Source organism: Harpia harpyja, chromosome Z (assembly GCF_026419915.1).
Source record: "Harpia harpyja isolate bHarHar1 chromosome Z, bHarHar1 primary haplotype, whole genome shotgun sequence".
Lineage (NCBI taxonomy): Eukaryota > Metazoa > Chordata > Aves > Accipitriformes > Accipitridae > Harpia > Harpia harpyja.
The window spans coordinates 51199494-51216172 of NC_068969.1; the positions used below are offsets into that span (position 1 = coordinate 51199494).

The following is a 16679-nucleotide window of genomic DNA, read 5'->3' on the forward strand; positions in this document are numbered from 1 at the left end:
TGACAGTCACTCTGTAGCTAAGAGGGGCTGATTCTTGTCTCGCATCGTTCTTACAACCCAAGTTCAGTTTCTCGTTGAGGAATCTGGTGATAAAATCACTGTGTTGCTCTGCTTTATCCAAAATGCTAAAATGAGATTTAGTGAATTTCTGCTTACCTTAATCATGTTTTCCCCCCAAATTGGTTTCTGTTTTGTGGCCGATCATTAGTCTCACTGTACATGCTGAGGGGATATGTAATTACAGTTGCTTAGTGTAAACAACCTGTCTGATGGCTTTAGACTGGTACACACGGACAACCTTTCAAGAACATCTCCTGGTTTAAGTAAATATACAGTAAATCTAGGGAATAGCAGGGGTACACAATTCCCAGCCTACCAGAGATGTTCACCTTGTCATGGCTTGCTTAGAGCGTGAGTGGCCATCTGAAATTGTTGTATTGGCCCTGCCTGTATGACTAGGTACAAATCCTGACCAAATGCACCTCCTGAAAAAAAAATGGATGCATCTTCACTGTCATTGTGTGATTGATACTTCACCAGCAAAGCTAAATTAAATGATTTTCTAATCAATATTATTTGCCATTTTAATTTTGAAATTATTTGTTCATAGGCTAAAAAGTGAAGTAGTACGAACAATATCCCACAGCTTCCTCTTCCTATTTCTTTTCTCTCCGGTGATTTACTACAATCCAGCAGTTTATACAATATATAGTAGTTAACCAAAACCTAGTTATGATTTATGTCCGTATTTTCTTGTGGAATTTAGGACTGTAATAGTCAAAGGCTCTAATTGGTTCTGAGGGGGGATTGTTCTGTGTAATTATTCTCAGTCTTCCTAGTCTGTTGCTGGCTGCCAGGCGAACTGACGAATACGAGGCATTCAGGTGGAAGTGAGCTTTTTATAATGCATTCTCAACAGTACAACGTTGTTTGCAGTATTGTCCCCAGCATTGTTTGCAAATACTGGCGTAGACCCTTAATGAAATACTATTCAAGAAGACAACAGGATTATTTCAGTTCAGGGTGTTGGATTGCTCCCACTTCTACTATCAAAAATATTTTAAAAGAAAACAAATAAAACCTAACCTTCTTTACAAAGAATAGTAACAGAGCAGCTAATGATGTATAATTTAAATCTTAAGGGCTAAGCTTTGCCTCCTGATCTTTGTTGTCAGAGTTTGGGTGACAGGCCTGTACTGGAAGGAAGACTATGATTTTAGAATTAAAATATGTCATGGGGATTAGAATTTTGATCGGAGAACAGAAATTTTCTAGAAAAATGCTAGGTTCCCCGGTATCGTGCTTATGCAAGTACACTTGAGTGTTGGGTTTTTTGTTTTGTATTTTGTAACCATTAACCTGCCTACTACCTAATAGTATTTACAGAATGATTGATTAAACATGTATGAGGACAAAATATGTTCTTCTGTACAGCGGAAATTTTTGTTAAAGGCACCGGGAACTGCCTCTTCTTTTTTTTTTTTTAGACAAAGCTAACTGAATGCATGAATGCCACTGCACATAGCTGACAAAGGCAGAGCATCTTTGTGAAAAGGCTCTGTAAATTCTTTCCCACAGAAGTCAACGAAAGGGTCGGTTGTCCTGGGCTACGTATTTCGTCACTTAAACCTAGTGGAGATAGATTACTTTGGACTGCGCTACTGTGACCGAAGTCATCAAACGGTGAGTAGAAGACACGGCAGATGGGATTCTCCATATGTAAAATTTACTCTGTTTGTGCTGTTTGCCTGTAGAGCATTAGGTTGTCATACTTTCACTATTTCCTGGCTTAGGTTTCCAGTAGTAATTTCTTTGTGTTTGTTTGCATTAAAGTCTTGGAATAGCCATTAACATCTTAGCTAGGAACAGAATCAAATGCTAAATGTTGAAAACTAAATGAAGAAAGTATAAATAGTACAAAATTATGATATGGAAGTAGGATTAATATTTTTTCCCTTTTAATACTGTGCCCCAAAGCCCGTGCTTGGTGTACTATGCTGTCCAGCTTTGCGTGGCCCTGGGGTGTTTGGGAAGCAGTGCCCCTGAGCGTGTTGTAGGCTGCTTCACTTGAACCATGTGCTGAACGCCTGTTTCAGAGTGTATCGTATGGTTAGTGTGGTGACTGCCTGTTCACTGGTAGAGCCCCAGAAGTCAGGGTGCTGGCAATGACGTTTTCACTCTGCCTGAACCACCTCTGTGTCCTGGAGCCCATGCTCTCTTGAGCCTTCTTGACAGGGACTCGTCAGATGTCTGAGACATTTTTCTACCAGGAGATTACAGTCCTAAATAGGCAAGAAAGTCGAAACCAGGATGAGATGTTTCAGCCAAAGCAGGCAGTGGCTTGGGGCAGCATTGTCTGGAGTGCCCTGCAAAAAATGGCCTATGCAGTCAGAGGTAAGGAGCAGGGGATGCTCAGCAGGTGGGACCAGTGCTGTATTCATAGGGTGATCTTCGTATTACCGTAATTTTATAAAGGGAATAATGCTTGGCCTGTGGTTAAATTTAAGTCAGGCAGTTACGCTTTTAAAGTCACTGTTCCGTGCTGAGAGTACTGCACAAGACCCTGACCTCAAGAGATGTCATGTTTCATCTAAAAAAAATAATAAGTTATTGAATGGGCTAAATATTTGCCAATTTCTTCTGTTTAGCAGAAGTTGAATGTGTAGAGGCTGAAGTCAGAACAGTATTAGAAGATTAGTAATTGCTGCTAAGAGCTACAGACTGCCCTATTCAGTGTGTCTTTATTTCTGTGCCATAGACTAGACATTTATGAATTCAGTTCCTTGGTAAGCTTCTAACCAAGCTTCATTCCATGGAGACAAAAGTCAGATTCAGCTGTGAACTAAAGGTAGACTGTTAAAAACAGTATTTTTGATTTCTTGAGGAAATTGAGGTGTGAATGAAGAGCAGGTAGGTATTTTTTGCTCTCAGAAGTGTTTCCCTTTTTCCTGTAGAGGCAAATAAAGTAGAAACGCCTATTACTGAGAACATTTCCAGAAGCATACACACTATGTATTTTATGGTGTATATGGCATTATGAAAATAAGAGAAGATTACATCTCTTCTGTGAAAGGCTTAACACATAAAGGCACATTTTAGGACGCATCCTGCTAACAGACTGGATGATTTGATTGTACGATACCGGTGCATTTTGTATTATGGTAGTGTGCATGAGCTGTAGACTATAACTCCATTAACTCGGCCTCTCCAAATACAAATTCAGCCTTTTTGCCTTTTTCTCTCACATGACACTCTGGTGGTGTATATTTAATGTTAGCCTTCATCTTTGTTCTCTGGCCAGCCCAAGGTCAGGAAGGCACTGTGCTGCTTGATTTTCCCATGGATTAGGAAGGTGTTCACACCACGTCCCTCCTTCGCCTGCTCTTGCACCGACACCGGCTGTGTCGTGGGGATACAGTTTGCTCTAGTGCAGACACGGAGCCTCAGCCTCTCTCTGCCTGGAGGTCGACCGGCCGGCGTGTTGCCCGGCGTGTTGCCCGGCTTCTGCGCTGGTGGGCAGGCGTCTCTGCTGCCTGCTTGTGTTCTGGTCCCCTGAGGGGAGAGCTGTGTGTCCGTCCCCCGCCGCCTGTGGGTTTTCTTTGCAGGGAAATCCCAGGTGTGTGGGAGAGCGGTGCGCACATCGGCTCTGTCCTGACACGCAGCTGGGAAGCAGCCAGGAGGTACAACTGGAGACCACAACGCTGGGCCGCGTTGCGGAGTGCACCTGCCCTGCCATGTGGGTGCTGCCACAGTGACCGACCGAGTTTGTGCTGGAGGCTTTGCACCTGGGCTGGGCTGTGGCAAAATACCGTGAAAATGCCCGTTCCTGTTGTTTGTCTGTGTGTGGGTAATTAAAAGTTGATGCTGTTTCATCTGGAAAGTTCATAAACGAGTAAACCTGTGCTACTGTGTTTGGTTTTACATGTTTTATGACAGTTGTTGCTAGCTTGCTATTTTTAGTGAAATCTTGTAAGCTTTTAAGAATGGCCAGCATAAAGGGAAAGCATCCATGCAACAAACAACACCTTGTGCTTTAGCTGTAAACGTATATTGCACACTAAATGTGGCTAAAACTTTCTGGGCTGTTGTGGGAATTAGTCCTGTAATGGCTGGCAAGAAGCCTAGATTTTAATTTTGGATTGGAGTGTTTTGGATGGGCCACAGTAGATTTCCTAAGGGAAGGGGAAAAAGGTTACCTTGCTAATTAGTTTTAAAACCATGCTCCTGAGTTAGTCTGAGACGGAGAAACGTGTTTGGAGGTTTGGCTACCTATTAATACATTGCTCATGGTGGGGAATATTTTATTATTTGCTTGGTCGGTTTTTTTGTCACACTGTATATTTAACTGAATGATGAATAAAGCACAGTGGACAAAACTATGTATTTTAAAGAACACAACCCAGTTACAAAAGAACCATTTTTTCATTAAGGGTTTGAAAGAACTTGTTTAGTTATTTTCCCCATTACTTTTGCATGCCTCAGCACTTCCAGGTGGTCTTTTAAGTGCTGCGTTGGTGTGCTACCTCTTATGTGGGTGGTATCATAATTATTTTAGTAGTACCAGTAGGGTTTTAATCAGTGAACAAGGTTTCACTGTGCTATGTAGTATATGAATGCATAACGTTAAAATGGTCACTTCCTGAACAGCTAACAAACTTATAGCACATGAGAGAGAATAGCTGGATGCAGCAAACAGGTTGACAGAACTGGATGGCACTGGGAAGACCATGAAGAGTAGGATAAAGCACAAATCGGATGATGCTGTCTCTAGAGTAGTAATTTGGTCATACTACACAAATTTTGCTTTATTGGCATTCCAGGTTCCCCCAGACTCTCTGTGGACAGTATTTAATTTGCAAAATCAGGCTCTGGAAGATTACAAGTTGCCAGAACAGAGTAAGCTGTATCTATCTTGTGCTCTGAGCAAGACAGGACTCCTAAGAAAAAACCAAGAAGTATCTTGTAATAATGAATTAAAATATAACATTTAATAATGAATTAAAAATCTTGTAATATAAAACTACACCCGAATGAACAGAAGGGTTGAACTAAAGTTGTAGGTTGTCAGTAGTGTTTCCTAACCTCTGAGTGCTTTGGTTGACAAACTACATGGTGCTTTTTAATGTAGTACACGAGTACCTTTTTTGGTGCAAATACTTTAAAAGGAAGACTGGTTTTCTTTGAGTGCCACTGAATCTCTCGGTGTGCTTCATCATCAGCCTTCACTGGAGCCTTTTGCATTGCTGCAGAGACTGCTGACACTCAAGTTAGGCTAAGCCGAGACCAGATGCAGTCTTTATGCTTCTTAATGTGGATGGTCAGCAGGGTCCTGATTGACAGGGCTTTTTTGTCTTCTGCCTCATCTGCCAGAAACGCGGGACATTGTGCCCCATCTGGTATTTTCAGGCAAGACATGATCACTGGAAGCTGAGGGTGGCTTGGGAAACTGTCCTGCCTTTTGGTCTCTTACTGTTTTAGTATTCAGGGAAAACAGCTGCCCAGTGATGTACCTCTCCTTTAGTGGAGGAGGGGCCAAATGCTGGGTAAGCCGGTCTTTGGAGGGCTGTGCAGGCCCCTCTCACTGCTGGTGCACACCGTGCTGCAGCTCCCACGTGCTCCCCACATAGTCCGTTTGCTACTGCCTTTGCAGCATCTCCAGTGCGCCTCAGGATAGTCGTGCTAATTACTGTTCTGGCAGGAGGCCAGTATTTTCTTGGGGCACACAAAAGAGAGAATGGAAACAGCAATTTTAACGCATATCTCAGGAAAAGCTGAGCAGAATTTGATGAGGGAAAGGGTACTTTTGAAGCCCAAAGGCATTCCCTTGTCAAATCACAAAGGCACGCTGAAAGGAGTCATGCTATTAGAGCTGCTCTTACAAAAAAGATTTTGAAACTCCCTTATTGCAGAAAACTAGACAACCAAAAGCATTTTAAAGGTCTGTTGATAATAAAAACTTTTTTTTTTTTTACTTCCAGAAACCTGGCTGCACTTTACAATCTCACATTGGTCAGATTGCCCCCTCACCATCCCTAACCAAGCTCTCAGGCTAAACCTGCTTAACCTAAAGCTGCAGGAGGCATGTCTGCATTGTACAGCAGGCTGTGATGCAAATATCCTTCTCTTCTTATCTGATATAATGCTAATCTGAGCTATTATATTCACAACGTACAGCATACCGATACTCTTAGCACTTTAAGGGGAGAAATACAAATACAGAAAGCCATATCACCATGTTAATTCAGTATCGCAGCCAAGCTCATTTCCCCAGGTCCCAGTTAGTTCAGGTGTACTGCTGTGCGAATACATGTGTGGTGCTTCAAGATCTGGAGCTAGCAGGAGACGGGCAGAGCTCTGTCTCTGTACCATGCATCCACTCTGTAGCGTAGATGTGTTTTTTCTCCCCTGCTATGAGGAAGTTCTGTTTTGAGCATACAGACCTGAGAGCCCAGCACGTAGGAGGTAGCCCATGGCAATATACTTCGCAGCTGCCTAGCCCAGAGGGCACGTAGAGACAGAGGGGAGATGCAGGTCTCAATTTCTTGTGAAGCTGAACCTTCTCCTGTGAGCTGCTGTGCTGTGGGGATAGATCAGGTTAGCTGTGGCAAACCTGAGCACAGAAGACTGTGCCATGAATTATATATCCCTGCTGTGCAAACTCATATATTGGAAAGTTGTTTCTTCATCCATCCAGTGTGATTAATAAAGTAACTGCAGCGTGCTCAGATTGCCAGGTTACCCTACCAAATTGGATAGGGCAACAGATTGAACAGGCTGTATGTAACTTAACTATAGAAAAAAGAGCATGATTTTAACAAAAGATTTGTTTACAATAAAAAATGTCTGTTCTGTAGGGAATTACTGTCATATAATGTAGTGTGTATTTTGATCTCAAGATCTTAGAAAAACAGATGAACTGTACTTAGTTTGTATTTTGTTTTTGTATGGATTTGACATTTGCCCACAAGCATGGTATACTAAATTATCTGGTAAGAAAAAGGCATGTTCTGCTTGTTAAAATAGATGGCATAGCCAGTGGAAAGAAAACCGAGACTGATAATATTGATTAGAAGCTAGAAATTTTAGAAGACTGTTAATGGATTAAAACAACCTAGACAAAGCTGATGGTCAGGTGAGTTAAAGGTGGTAAGAGTAAGCTGTTAGAGTGTAGCAGGGTCAACAGGATACTCACATTGCTGATCTAATATTAAATATAATCAACATAACTTCAGAATCTCATAAAGAAAAGACAGAAGTATTAAATACATATTTGTATGTAAGAATTGTCTGATGATTTATACATTTCTTATATAATAAGGATGTTTTGAACTCAGCAGATTTAGATTCTTTGCACTGAACATTTGCAGAAAAATCTGACAAAATAATTCTAATTGTTAGTGTTGTCTTAGCTTGTGGAAAAATCTTGGTGATTTCAGATTATAATTGAAAACTACTGGGTTTTCTCTTGAAAGTTTTGTTTTTTCCTGTTGTAAACGTGAACAAAAACTGTCATGTGTGACATGATGGGTACAGCTTTGTAAGAATGTAATGAAGACAGTCCAGGATTTAGTTTGAAGTTGATAGATTTTTCTCCACCAGACACTTTATTGATTGATACCGCAGCAAACATTTCAACCTAGTTAATATTTTGTTTCAGGCAGCTTCATGGAATTTGACCCCGGTTTAACCCTATGCAGATACAAGGAATGAAGATTCCAGATTTGTGGAAAAATGTTTGCAGTCATTTGAAAGGGCTAAATATGAAATACTGCATGGTGCCTGGATGCATACTGCTTACACATCTGGCTCGTATGGGGGCCAAGTTTGTAAAAGTACGAAGGACAATAGAGCCCATCTATTCTTAGATATGCTGTACTTTAAAACATATTTTTATAATTTCTATCTAAAAGTTAAAAGGGCATCATTTTCTTCAATAACATTGTACATTTATAATCAGTTGTAGTAAATAAAAAAATTATTAAATTATATGAATACTATATGGTCTTTGTAAATAACAGTTAGTAAACTAGTAGCCATCACTCTAGTAATTGGATAGTTGCATTGATTAGGACTATTTAGAAATCATTATATTTTTCCTATTTCTTCTGTAAATGTTAAATTCCCCTTTCAGATTCACAAAATTGATCCCCTGCGGTTGGATGGGTATATACTGGGCCCTCTACCTCTTTGCAGTAGTGGTGAGCTGTTTGTAAGTCAGATAACCCTTGCTGTCTGTGCAGGAGAGATACAGGTGGGAAATCACTGAGAAGTGGCACACTGGGTGCCAAACAGATAAAAAGAGTGAGGCTGCTTGTTGGAGCTACTTTGGCATTCACGAATGCAGGGTTTGTTGTCAGCACCTGCTGTGCAAGTGTATTGGATTAGTAAGCCACTCTGCTTTTTTGTTCCATTTCTCTTGGCACTTTAACATGTGAGCTCAAAACTGTAACTATACCCAACACTATTTATATGTATATGCAAGCACTGAACAGGTATCTAATACACATTATTGTGTATGCATGTGTATGTATGCTTAGAGGGCTCTGTTGTTGGGGTTCTTGGTTTTGTAAATGTTCTCATCTTTGTTGTCTAACATTGGCTTGAAAAATGCCTTTTCATTATCCATGAAATTCCATTCATCTTTGGCTTACACATAAAATGTTAGAAATTTCCCTCTTCTCCCCCCATTCCTTGCATTCTTCAGGAAAATTTTGGCAGCCTTTGAAATAATAAATAGCTACACAGTGATTTTAAGTGTGGGTTTGTGGCATTGGCACAAAGCTAAATCCTTACTGGAGAAATGAGAACACAGGTGAGATTCTTGCCTCTTCCCCACCACTCTCTGTCCCAGCAGTAAACCAGTCTGAGCTGAAGTGTTTAACTTCACCTGTGCAGCACACGGATCTTGAGGCCTGTGGTAGAAGAGCATATTTCCTCATGCCAGCTGATGCTTATTTCACTAGTACAAGTAGCAGCAGTCTGTTTTACAGGGATGAGGGCTGAGAGTGCAGTTCCTCCTGCCAGCTCAGTTTGGGGGAAGGAAAAGAAATGTTTAGCGATACAAATAACCAGACTTGTTCCCTCTCCTCTCTTCAGATTCCCTCTTAATCTGAACTTGCAGTTTCCCCTCTGAATTTTGCTCCCCACCCCCCAAGCTTGGAAATTGCCTTCAGAAGACCATACAAAGAATATAATTTGACTTGCCAGTCAAGTACAGCCTAGCAAGAATTAAGCATTCCAGTGCAACTCTGTTTTGATTGTATTGTCTACATGTGTCCATGTGGTCTTTAATTACTTGGCTGAATCCTGGTTTGTCTCACGGCAGCTAGTGAATCACATGGACACAAGAGGTGGTGGAGTTCAGGTTGCAGAAACAACCAGAAATCTGTAACCATTCTGTGCTCAACTTGCAAACTTGAATGATGATCCATCAATATCCCCTTTTTTTTTTTTTTACAAATAATCAATGTGCCTATACATGTAAAGCTAAGCTGCAAGGAGGATTACAAGGCAATATATCTTCAAGCTGATTTCAGTTCAGTTCAGGAGAACTTGATGACTGAGTTATTCCATGATAGATTTTGAACTGATTTTGAAACAGGATAGTTTTGATCTCTTGCAGCGTAACACAAAGGTGTCCATGATAAGCAAGTTAGCTTGACAGTGTGTTGTTCATACTGCAGTGCCAGTTTTGAGAAGAGGTCAGACCACATTCTGATCACAAATGCATAGCCAGAATGTGCACTGCAGAGGCTTTTTGCGTTTTTGCTGTCTGATGCCTGTTAAACCTCTTTATCAGCATATTGTGCTAGCTCAGATTGTTGCTGATTTGGAGTTCTAATAGGATGTTTGAACAAGTGTGGCAAGTCTTTCTTTCTTTCCCACCTTCTGTTGAGGTTAAGAGGGTTTATATTTGAATAGCTATTGGATATATTCAATACAAGCATGTACTGAATATTGTTTTTCCTTCAAAATTTAGGAAATTTTGGTAACAAACATTCCAGGACTTGAAATAGCAATGGCCAAGAACAAGGCATAGTGCTGTTTCTATTGCAGGTGGATTGGCAGCTAATGGGAGTAGTTTGTTTTCAAGTTTTGTCAAAATCATGATAGTTGTTCACAACCACTTATGGAATTAGTTGCTTGAGATTTTCCACTCAGATGCTTTGTAATGTTTTTCCCTCCCTTCTTTATGCTACTCCTTCTAATAGGGAATTTTTTTTAGTCCAGATAAGTTCTCTGGATAGAAGGGGGAGATTTTTTGATTAATCATTTTATTCTTATTCTCTATAGGGTTAGTTCAGGGATGCAGGTAAGGAGTTTCTTTGTTCATTAGTCTATGTAGTTCGTCAGGGTATATGTGGAGTACATTCAATATGCCTTAATTTGCTCTTTCTAGCAGCTGTGTTCTGCAGCTTTTTTGTTTCCTGTGTTTTAAGAGGGAGTGCCAATCTCAACTGGTCCAAAAAGTCTGTGTGTGAGGGAAGAGGACTGAAAAAAAGGAAGACAAGAATGATCTTGCCCGCTGCCCCTGCAGTTTCTTCCAAAACTGAATCATAGAAATGTCAAGCTAAGGAAGAAAGTAGCTGGAGGGATTACAAGAGCAGGATGCTGGTGACCTGTGTAGCCATAATGCCAAGTACACAGCTGGTCTGTGGTCAGCAGTAACACCAGGATAACTTTTATTAGCAGTTTGATAAAGGCAGGGCAGCATAATCAGTGAGAAATTAGACTGCAGATTATCTGTTGATCAAATGGTTTGGGAACCCATGAAACAGTTCATCCTTCTGTGGTGTACTGAGTGTACCTTGATCATTTCTGACACATTTGTACAACTAGTCCCATAAACCATCCAGTGGAAGAGTCTGTACCCTCCCTCCATTGGTGCTGATTTCCAGTCATCCTCCCCCCATGCTACTAGAAATCGTTTCTGAAAGTCAAAATTAATTTTTTGTTGCTTCTAGTTAAGCCAATTTCTTCATACTTGGTGGACATGAAGAAAAATAGATTGCTATGTTCTTACAGCAATTTCTCAGGTGTTGGAAGAATGCTGTTATGCCTATTTCCCCCTACAGTCTTTTGTTTTTCAGAAAACAAGTCAAGCCCCTTCATTCTTTCCTTGTAGGACCTGTCTTTCATGCTTTGTTGCTGCTGTTATTTAGAGTTACTCTGCTTAGATTAATCTCCCATGAAGAAAATAGCAAGGTTCCACATCTATATACTTGCTATAGCAGATCAGGGGGACACCAGTGGGTACTTAGTATGATAATTCTGTAGAGCCATCTTGTCACGAGCTTGAGGTGTGGTGGCTCTTACCAAATAGATTTCATTTTAGGAAGACCCCTACTCCCAGAGAAGATAGACAACATTAGACTTGTAGAGACAGTGTTTCTCTGATCAGAAGCTGGCACAAGTTTATCATTAGCAGACTGAAGTGTGTCAGTCTGCTAATAAATATCAATATATGAATAAATACAGAATTGCAATTGTTCTGTATTAATTTTCTTGTTAAGTGACTAATTTCCGTAATTATCTCTTTCACAGTACTGGCTGGATCCTGCAAAGACCCTTGCTGAACATAAGGAATTGATAAACAGTATGTATTTAATTTGAACTTAAAAGAATGTATCTGAAGATGAAGTAACAGAGGCAATGTTCCATATATACAGCCTGTACTACATTTATATTCTAGTCACAACAGATTGAGAGTTCTTGAACAAGTTTATTACTGCAGTTCATAGCTGTATCAAAATTTCATACATAGCTTGAACATACCATTGTTTTCCAAACATTTGTGTGATTATTGTCCAAGATTTCTCTGTGCTTACGTTTTATTTTAGAATAATAAATGATGCTATTCTTAACATATAATTCATTTTAGAGTAATGGTGATATGTCTATCATACTGTACCATACCACAACCAACTTAGATTCCTTTTTGCTTCTGAAAGTAAAAGTAGTGCCTCTTACTGATAATAGAGTGTCTGCTGTTATTATCACTCTTCAGATATCACAGATGCAAGATCTGTTATTTTTATTATAATTAAAGAACAGGATAGGATTATTTTCCTTAAGAATTTGGAGACCTATAAAAAGATGTAGAAGTGGAGCATGCGTGGAACAAATGCAGCTGTAAGAACTTCAGTACTGAGTTAACTGAATTTTTCAGGAGAGTAACATTTAAAAACGGTGAATGAGAAAACCTTTTCCAAATATTTCTTAATTAAAGTGGCACATAATTAAAGTTGCTCCATAAGATATTTGGAAATGTGGAAGGGATTCAGTACTACTAGTTATGACAGGGAATCACATTTCATGCACAATTACATTTTTCAAAAAATTTCAGTGGAAAAAGTATCTAAAAGTCAAAATCAAGCAGTAGAAAAAAAAAATCTTGGAGAACTAGTAAGTTAGCAATGAAATCTAAAGTTAAATCTTCAAAGTAAGCAAAAACTCCAAGTAGACAGACAAGCTCTGAATAAACAAACACATGACTAGAAAAATAATAAAAATCCTTTTTTTTCCCCTTGTGTAATGAGTGTAGATGTATGGATTTGTCGTGTGGATGTAAGATTTTTTATGAAACTTTCCAGTTTCATAAAATACTAAGATAGGCTTCTTAGTAGCTGTTTTGTAGTCAACTAGTAACATTTCCTAACAATTAACAGTTCATAAGAACTAACTTTTGCACCAAATATTTTTTCCCCTCAGCTGGACCACCATACACTCTGTATTTTGGCATTAAGTTCTATGCAGAGGATCCATGTAAACTTAAAGAAGAAATAACAAGGTACAGTATTCAATAAGAGTGTAGTTTGTTGATTTAAGGGTAGTAATCTGTTCCTGCCAGGTACTTATTGTTGTGGTGTGGCTGGGTTGGGTTTTCTTTTGCTTGAACAACTGAACTTTTTTGCTTGAACATGTATTCGTAGGAAGAGAATTGTGACTAGCTTTACAATGGTTGGTATAGACAACTATTTGGAAGCCCAAGACGAAAAGGTGCTCTCTGGTGCATCAAAACCTGAAGGGACTTGATGTACATTTCTGTGGTTTTTTTTAAGGAATGCATTGTCACATCTGCATTTATATTGTGCTGTAATCAAGTTTAGAGTTTACTTGGATATCAAATATAAATACAGGGAATTTTCTTCTTTATTGGCCATAGCTTAAATTCCAGAACTGTTTTTCAAGAGGATTTCTTTTGGTCTTTCTAAAAATATGCGAAGGAAGTTGAAGAATTCCATGGTTTTGGTTCTTTGAACTAAGCTTGGCTTCTACAAAATGTGAGGATGCACACACTAACACATGCACATGCATGCACATGGTGACGTATGCACACATGGTTGCTTGAACTCTCACGCACAGGGTTTTCTGTTTGCTTTATTTATGAAAGGTCTCAGACAATTAGTTTTGGGTTCAAAAGGAAATTTGAGAATTTGGATGGGTAGGCGGACAAAATTAGTGCGCTGGCTTGCATTAATAAATGCCAAAATATTTCTTTTGATGTCCTAGGAGTATGACACATGAGAATTCATTAGAATGCATGCAGGGGTTTTAATTTTCGTTAATCAAAGGTGACAGTTGTTGCAGCACAGGCAGAATATTTTTCTTGTACCAGAGTAAGAAAATTCTTTTGTTTCCATACTGGCACAGCAGGAGCGGAATTCTCCAATATAACAAGATTGAGGCTGGCCTGGTAAAAATAATAAATACTGTGACTTTGCAGGTAAAAGAGCATAAGCTGGCTGCAGTGTGATGCCCCTGTACTGTGAAGGTTTGATGCAGTTTTCCTGAACTTTTCCAGAAGCACTTTCAACCCTGCTCACAGGGGAAGACAGATGGCCCTGGGAAGGGAGCTTCAGCCACTGAACCTGTTGAGATTGCTGCCCGGGAGGCAGGGTGGATTTCTGTCTGGGAAATGACAGGGACTAAATTTTCAGAAACTGTTTCTCTTTGTGTTGTGATAAGGTCAGTCAGTGATTGCACTGCTGATCAGGTGTGTGAATCTAGTCAAAAAGCATTTTAGTAAAATTAGTAAGCCTCTGTTCATGTCTGCAGTCTTTGGTCATGCAGAATTTGCACCTTAGATGGTACAGAGGGAGGGCATAAGAAAGCGATATGCTTGTATCAACAGTCTTCAAGAAAACACATTGAATAGTCAAATGTCCTCAAAATTTCTGAGCAAACCTTGGAAGGAAGGTATACCTTTTCAGAAAAAAACGTAATTATAATAAAACCTCCTTCTGCTTAGGAGGGATTAAAGGCCCTATTTTTCTTTATAGTAGTAATTTTCTGCCTAAGTGTGTAATTCCACTGATGTGTTAATTGTTTTGTGTTAACCAACGTGTTTCTTTGGAGCATGTGTTTGTTATTTTAATGGATATGAGACCAGAGTCTGTTGTTATTAGATGTTGATGATCTGTGCGTTACATGATTACTATTTGCAAATAATGAAAACCTGTCAAATTTGTAATTGCTTCACAGAAAAATCTATCTGGCTTGTAGGCAAAAGCTAACACTGTGGTGATTCATATTAACATTTGCTGGATGAGTTTGCTAGAGCAAACTAGCACTTAAGTGCTATTATATATGCATGACAAACTTGACAGTGTACAAGATGAGAGGGCTTTAGCTACAAGTTTGGACAAAAGGCTTGTTTTGCGAGGAGCTTAGTGGCTTCAGTGGGAATTGAGATTGTTCACTTTATACGAGTCACTTAAACACTTTACAGTTGGCTCTGACTTTTTTGCAGGGAGGGGGTGTTCTTTGCAGTTTCCTATCCTGCTTTATTTTGAGACTACACTGTGAGAATGTGGAAATATAGATACCTGCTAGTGGAAGAGACATTTGTAGCATCATCTGGTATGAAACTCTGCACTGTAGAGATGGAGAAGTGCTAACAGAAAGACAGGTGCATATCAGAAATGCTTTTCAGGTTAAAAAGAACCTGTGTATACTGTGTACTCCACAGTGGATGTAAAATCATTTTTGTCATTATCATTATTCATACAGAGAAGATTTGTCTAGGTAGGACTGGCAAGCATAAGCTAGAAGCGGTACTGAGGTATTGCTTAGAGTGAAGAAACACTGAGTGTATGTGCTTTGTGTTGCCTATGACATTTCCAGAAAATTCTTATGCGGTGTCCTGGTCCTTTAAGGTGGAGAATATTAGCCATTTTTTCAAGGATGGACATTTCCTACTATAATACCTGTCACAGCACAAATTCTGGGGGATCATTAACTGGAAAGACACTGGTATCCTTATTCAGAGGCTCATCTGGGTTCATAAAGTCTAGTAAATTTGATTGGATCTTAAATGATTTGTGGATCAGCTGTCATGTAACCTGCAGTTCATGAACTTCCCTGAAAGCAGTGTAAATGCACTTTGAACTTACAGATCATTCCAGGGTGCTTTCATAAGTAACTTGTACTAACACAGAATAAATTATTTGCAGTGTAGCTGAATGGCTCTATGTAGAAAAAGTTGAATTAGTGAGTAATGAAAAAGCTATGGGTTTGTATGGATGACCATTTTTTTCTTTAAAAAGTTACCTTCTCTGTATTGTTACCTTTTGTATGAACTTGATGGCAAGAAATTGACTTAGGACGATGTGAAACTGCATAAATCTGTTGTAATAAAACCAGACAAAATCCAAACAGCATTTAAAAGATTTCCTATAAATGAGTATGGGGAGTTGCAAAACCAAGCAGATCCTTTGTATGATGGCTTGTTTTCTTATCTTTACTTGTCCATCTGTTTAGTGCATATTGTTTCACTGTAAGTGGTCTCAGTACATGCTTCATCAAGTGTAGAAGCAGGTTATGACTTTAAAAATTACATTTTTACCCCTGCTATCTCTATTCCAAGAAGGAGAGTACCCTATGCTATGACAAATACAGTTAGCTGCTGATGGTATGCCCATCCATCTTTTTCATGGGTGTATGGACTCCGTCAAATCTGCTTTCTGCTCTAGAGTTGATACTCTGGTGAGCGGAGAAGAAACCTTTGAGTAAAGAAGTATCCAATACACAGTTCTGCCTTATGTTGACCAACTGGTCAGGTTAAACTTCAGCATTTGATAGGTTTCTTTTTCAATTTTTCTGATTCCTAGCCCTGTTCTCCACTTCCTGACTACTCTATGAAAGTCGAAAGAGGGAAATCACATTTTTAGGGGGAAAATTAACTTTATCTGCATGATATAAGCAGATGGGAAAACTACAGAGTGCTCCCCTATCTGGATTCTTTCACTAGATTAATCTTAGTTGTTACTTCAATTCAAGAGTCAATAAGGGAAAAGTCATTCAGTGAGGAATACAGTTTTTGACTGTGCCATAGTTATGGTATGTGGTATGTCTTCAGTAAACTGGAAGATGAAGAAACATTACTTGGTGCATCAGACTCGATACTGAAATAACAACTTTGTTTTCTCTCTGTGTTTTAGGTATCAGTTTTTCTTGCAGGTCAAGCAAGATGTTTTACAGGGCCGTTTGCCTTGTCCAGTCAACACTGCAGCACAGCTGGGAGCATATGTAATTCAATGTAAGTTCTTCTGGCCAACTGAGAGCTTTTTTCTTTTAGTCCTGCATTATTAAGTGGTGACTGAAGACTTCACTAGCACTTTATGCATCCCTTTCAAAACAGAACAAAACTAATATGACTGATTTCAGCTAAAGAATTG

At 39.4% G+C, this 16679-nt stretch overlaps 1 protein-coding gene across 4 annotated transcripts in view; it reads left to right on the forward strand.

Moving 5' to 3' along the window:
* EPB41L4A (erythrocyte membrane protein band 4.1 like 4A) overlaps positions 1 to 16679 on the forward strand; it is a 141624-nt gene that overhangs the window by 54170 nt on the left and 70775 nt on the right. For all 4 annotated transcript variants that reach the window (XM_052777560.1, XM_052777561.1, XM_052777562.1 and 1 more), the window contains exons 2-5: positions 1579 to 1683; positions 11545 to 11596; positions 12712 to 12790; positions 16443 to 16540. In XM_052777560.1, the coding sequence (XP_052633520.1) occupies positions 1579 to 1683; positions 11545 to 11596; positions 12712 to 12790; positions 16443 to 16540 (334 nt within the window). The remainder of the gene's footprint in view (positions 1 to 1578; positions 1684 to 11544; positions 11597 to 12711; positions 12791 to 16442; positions 16541 to 16679) is intronic.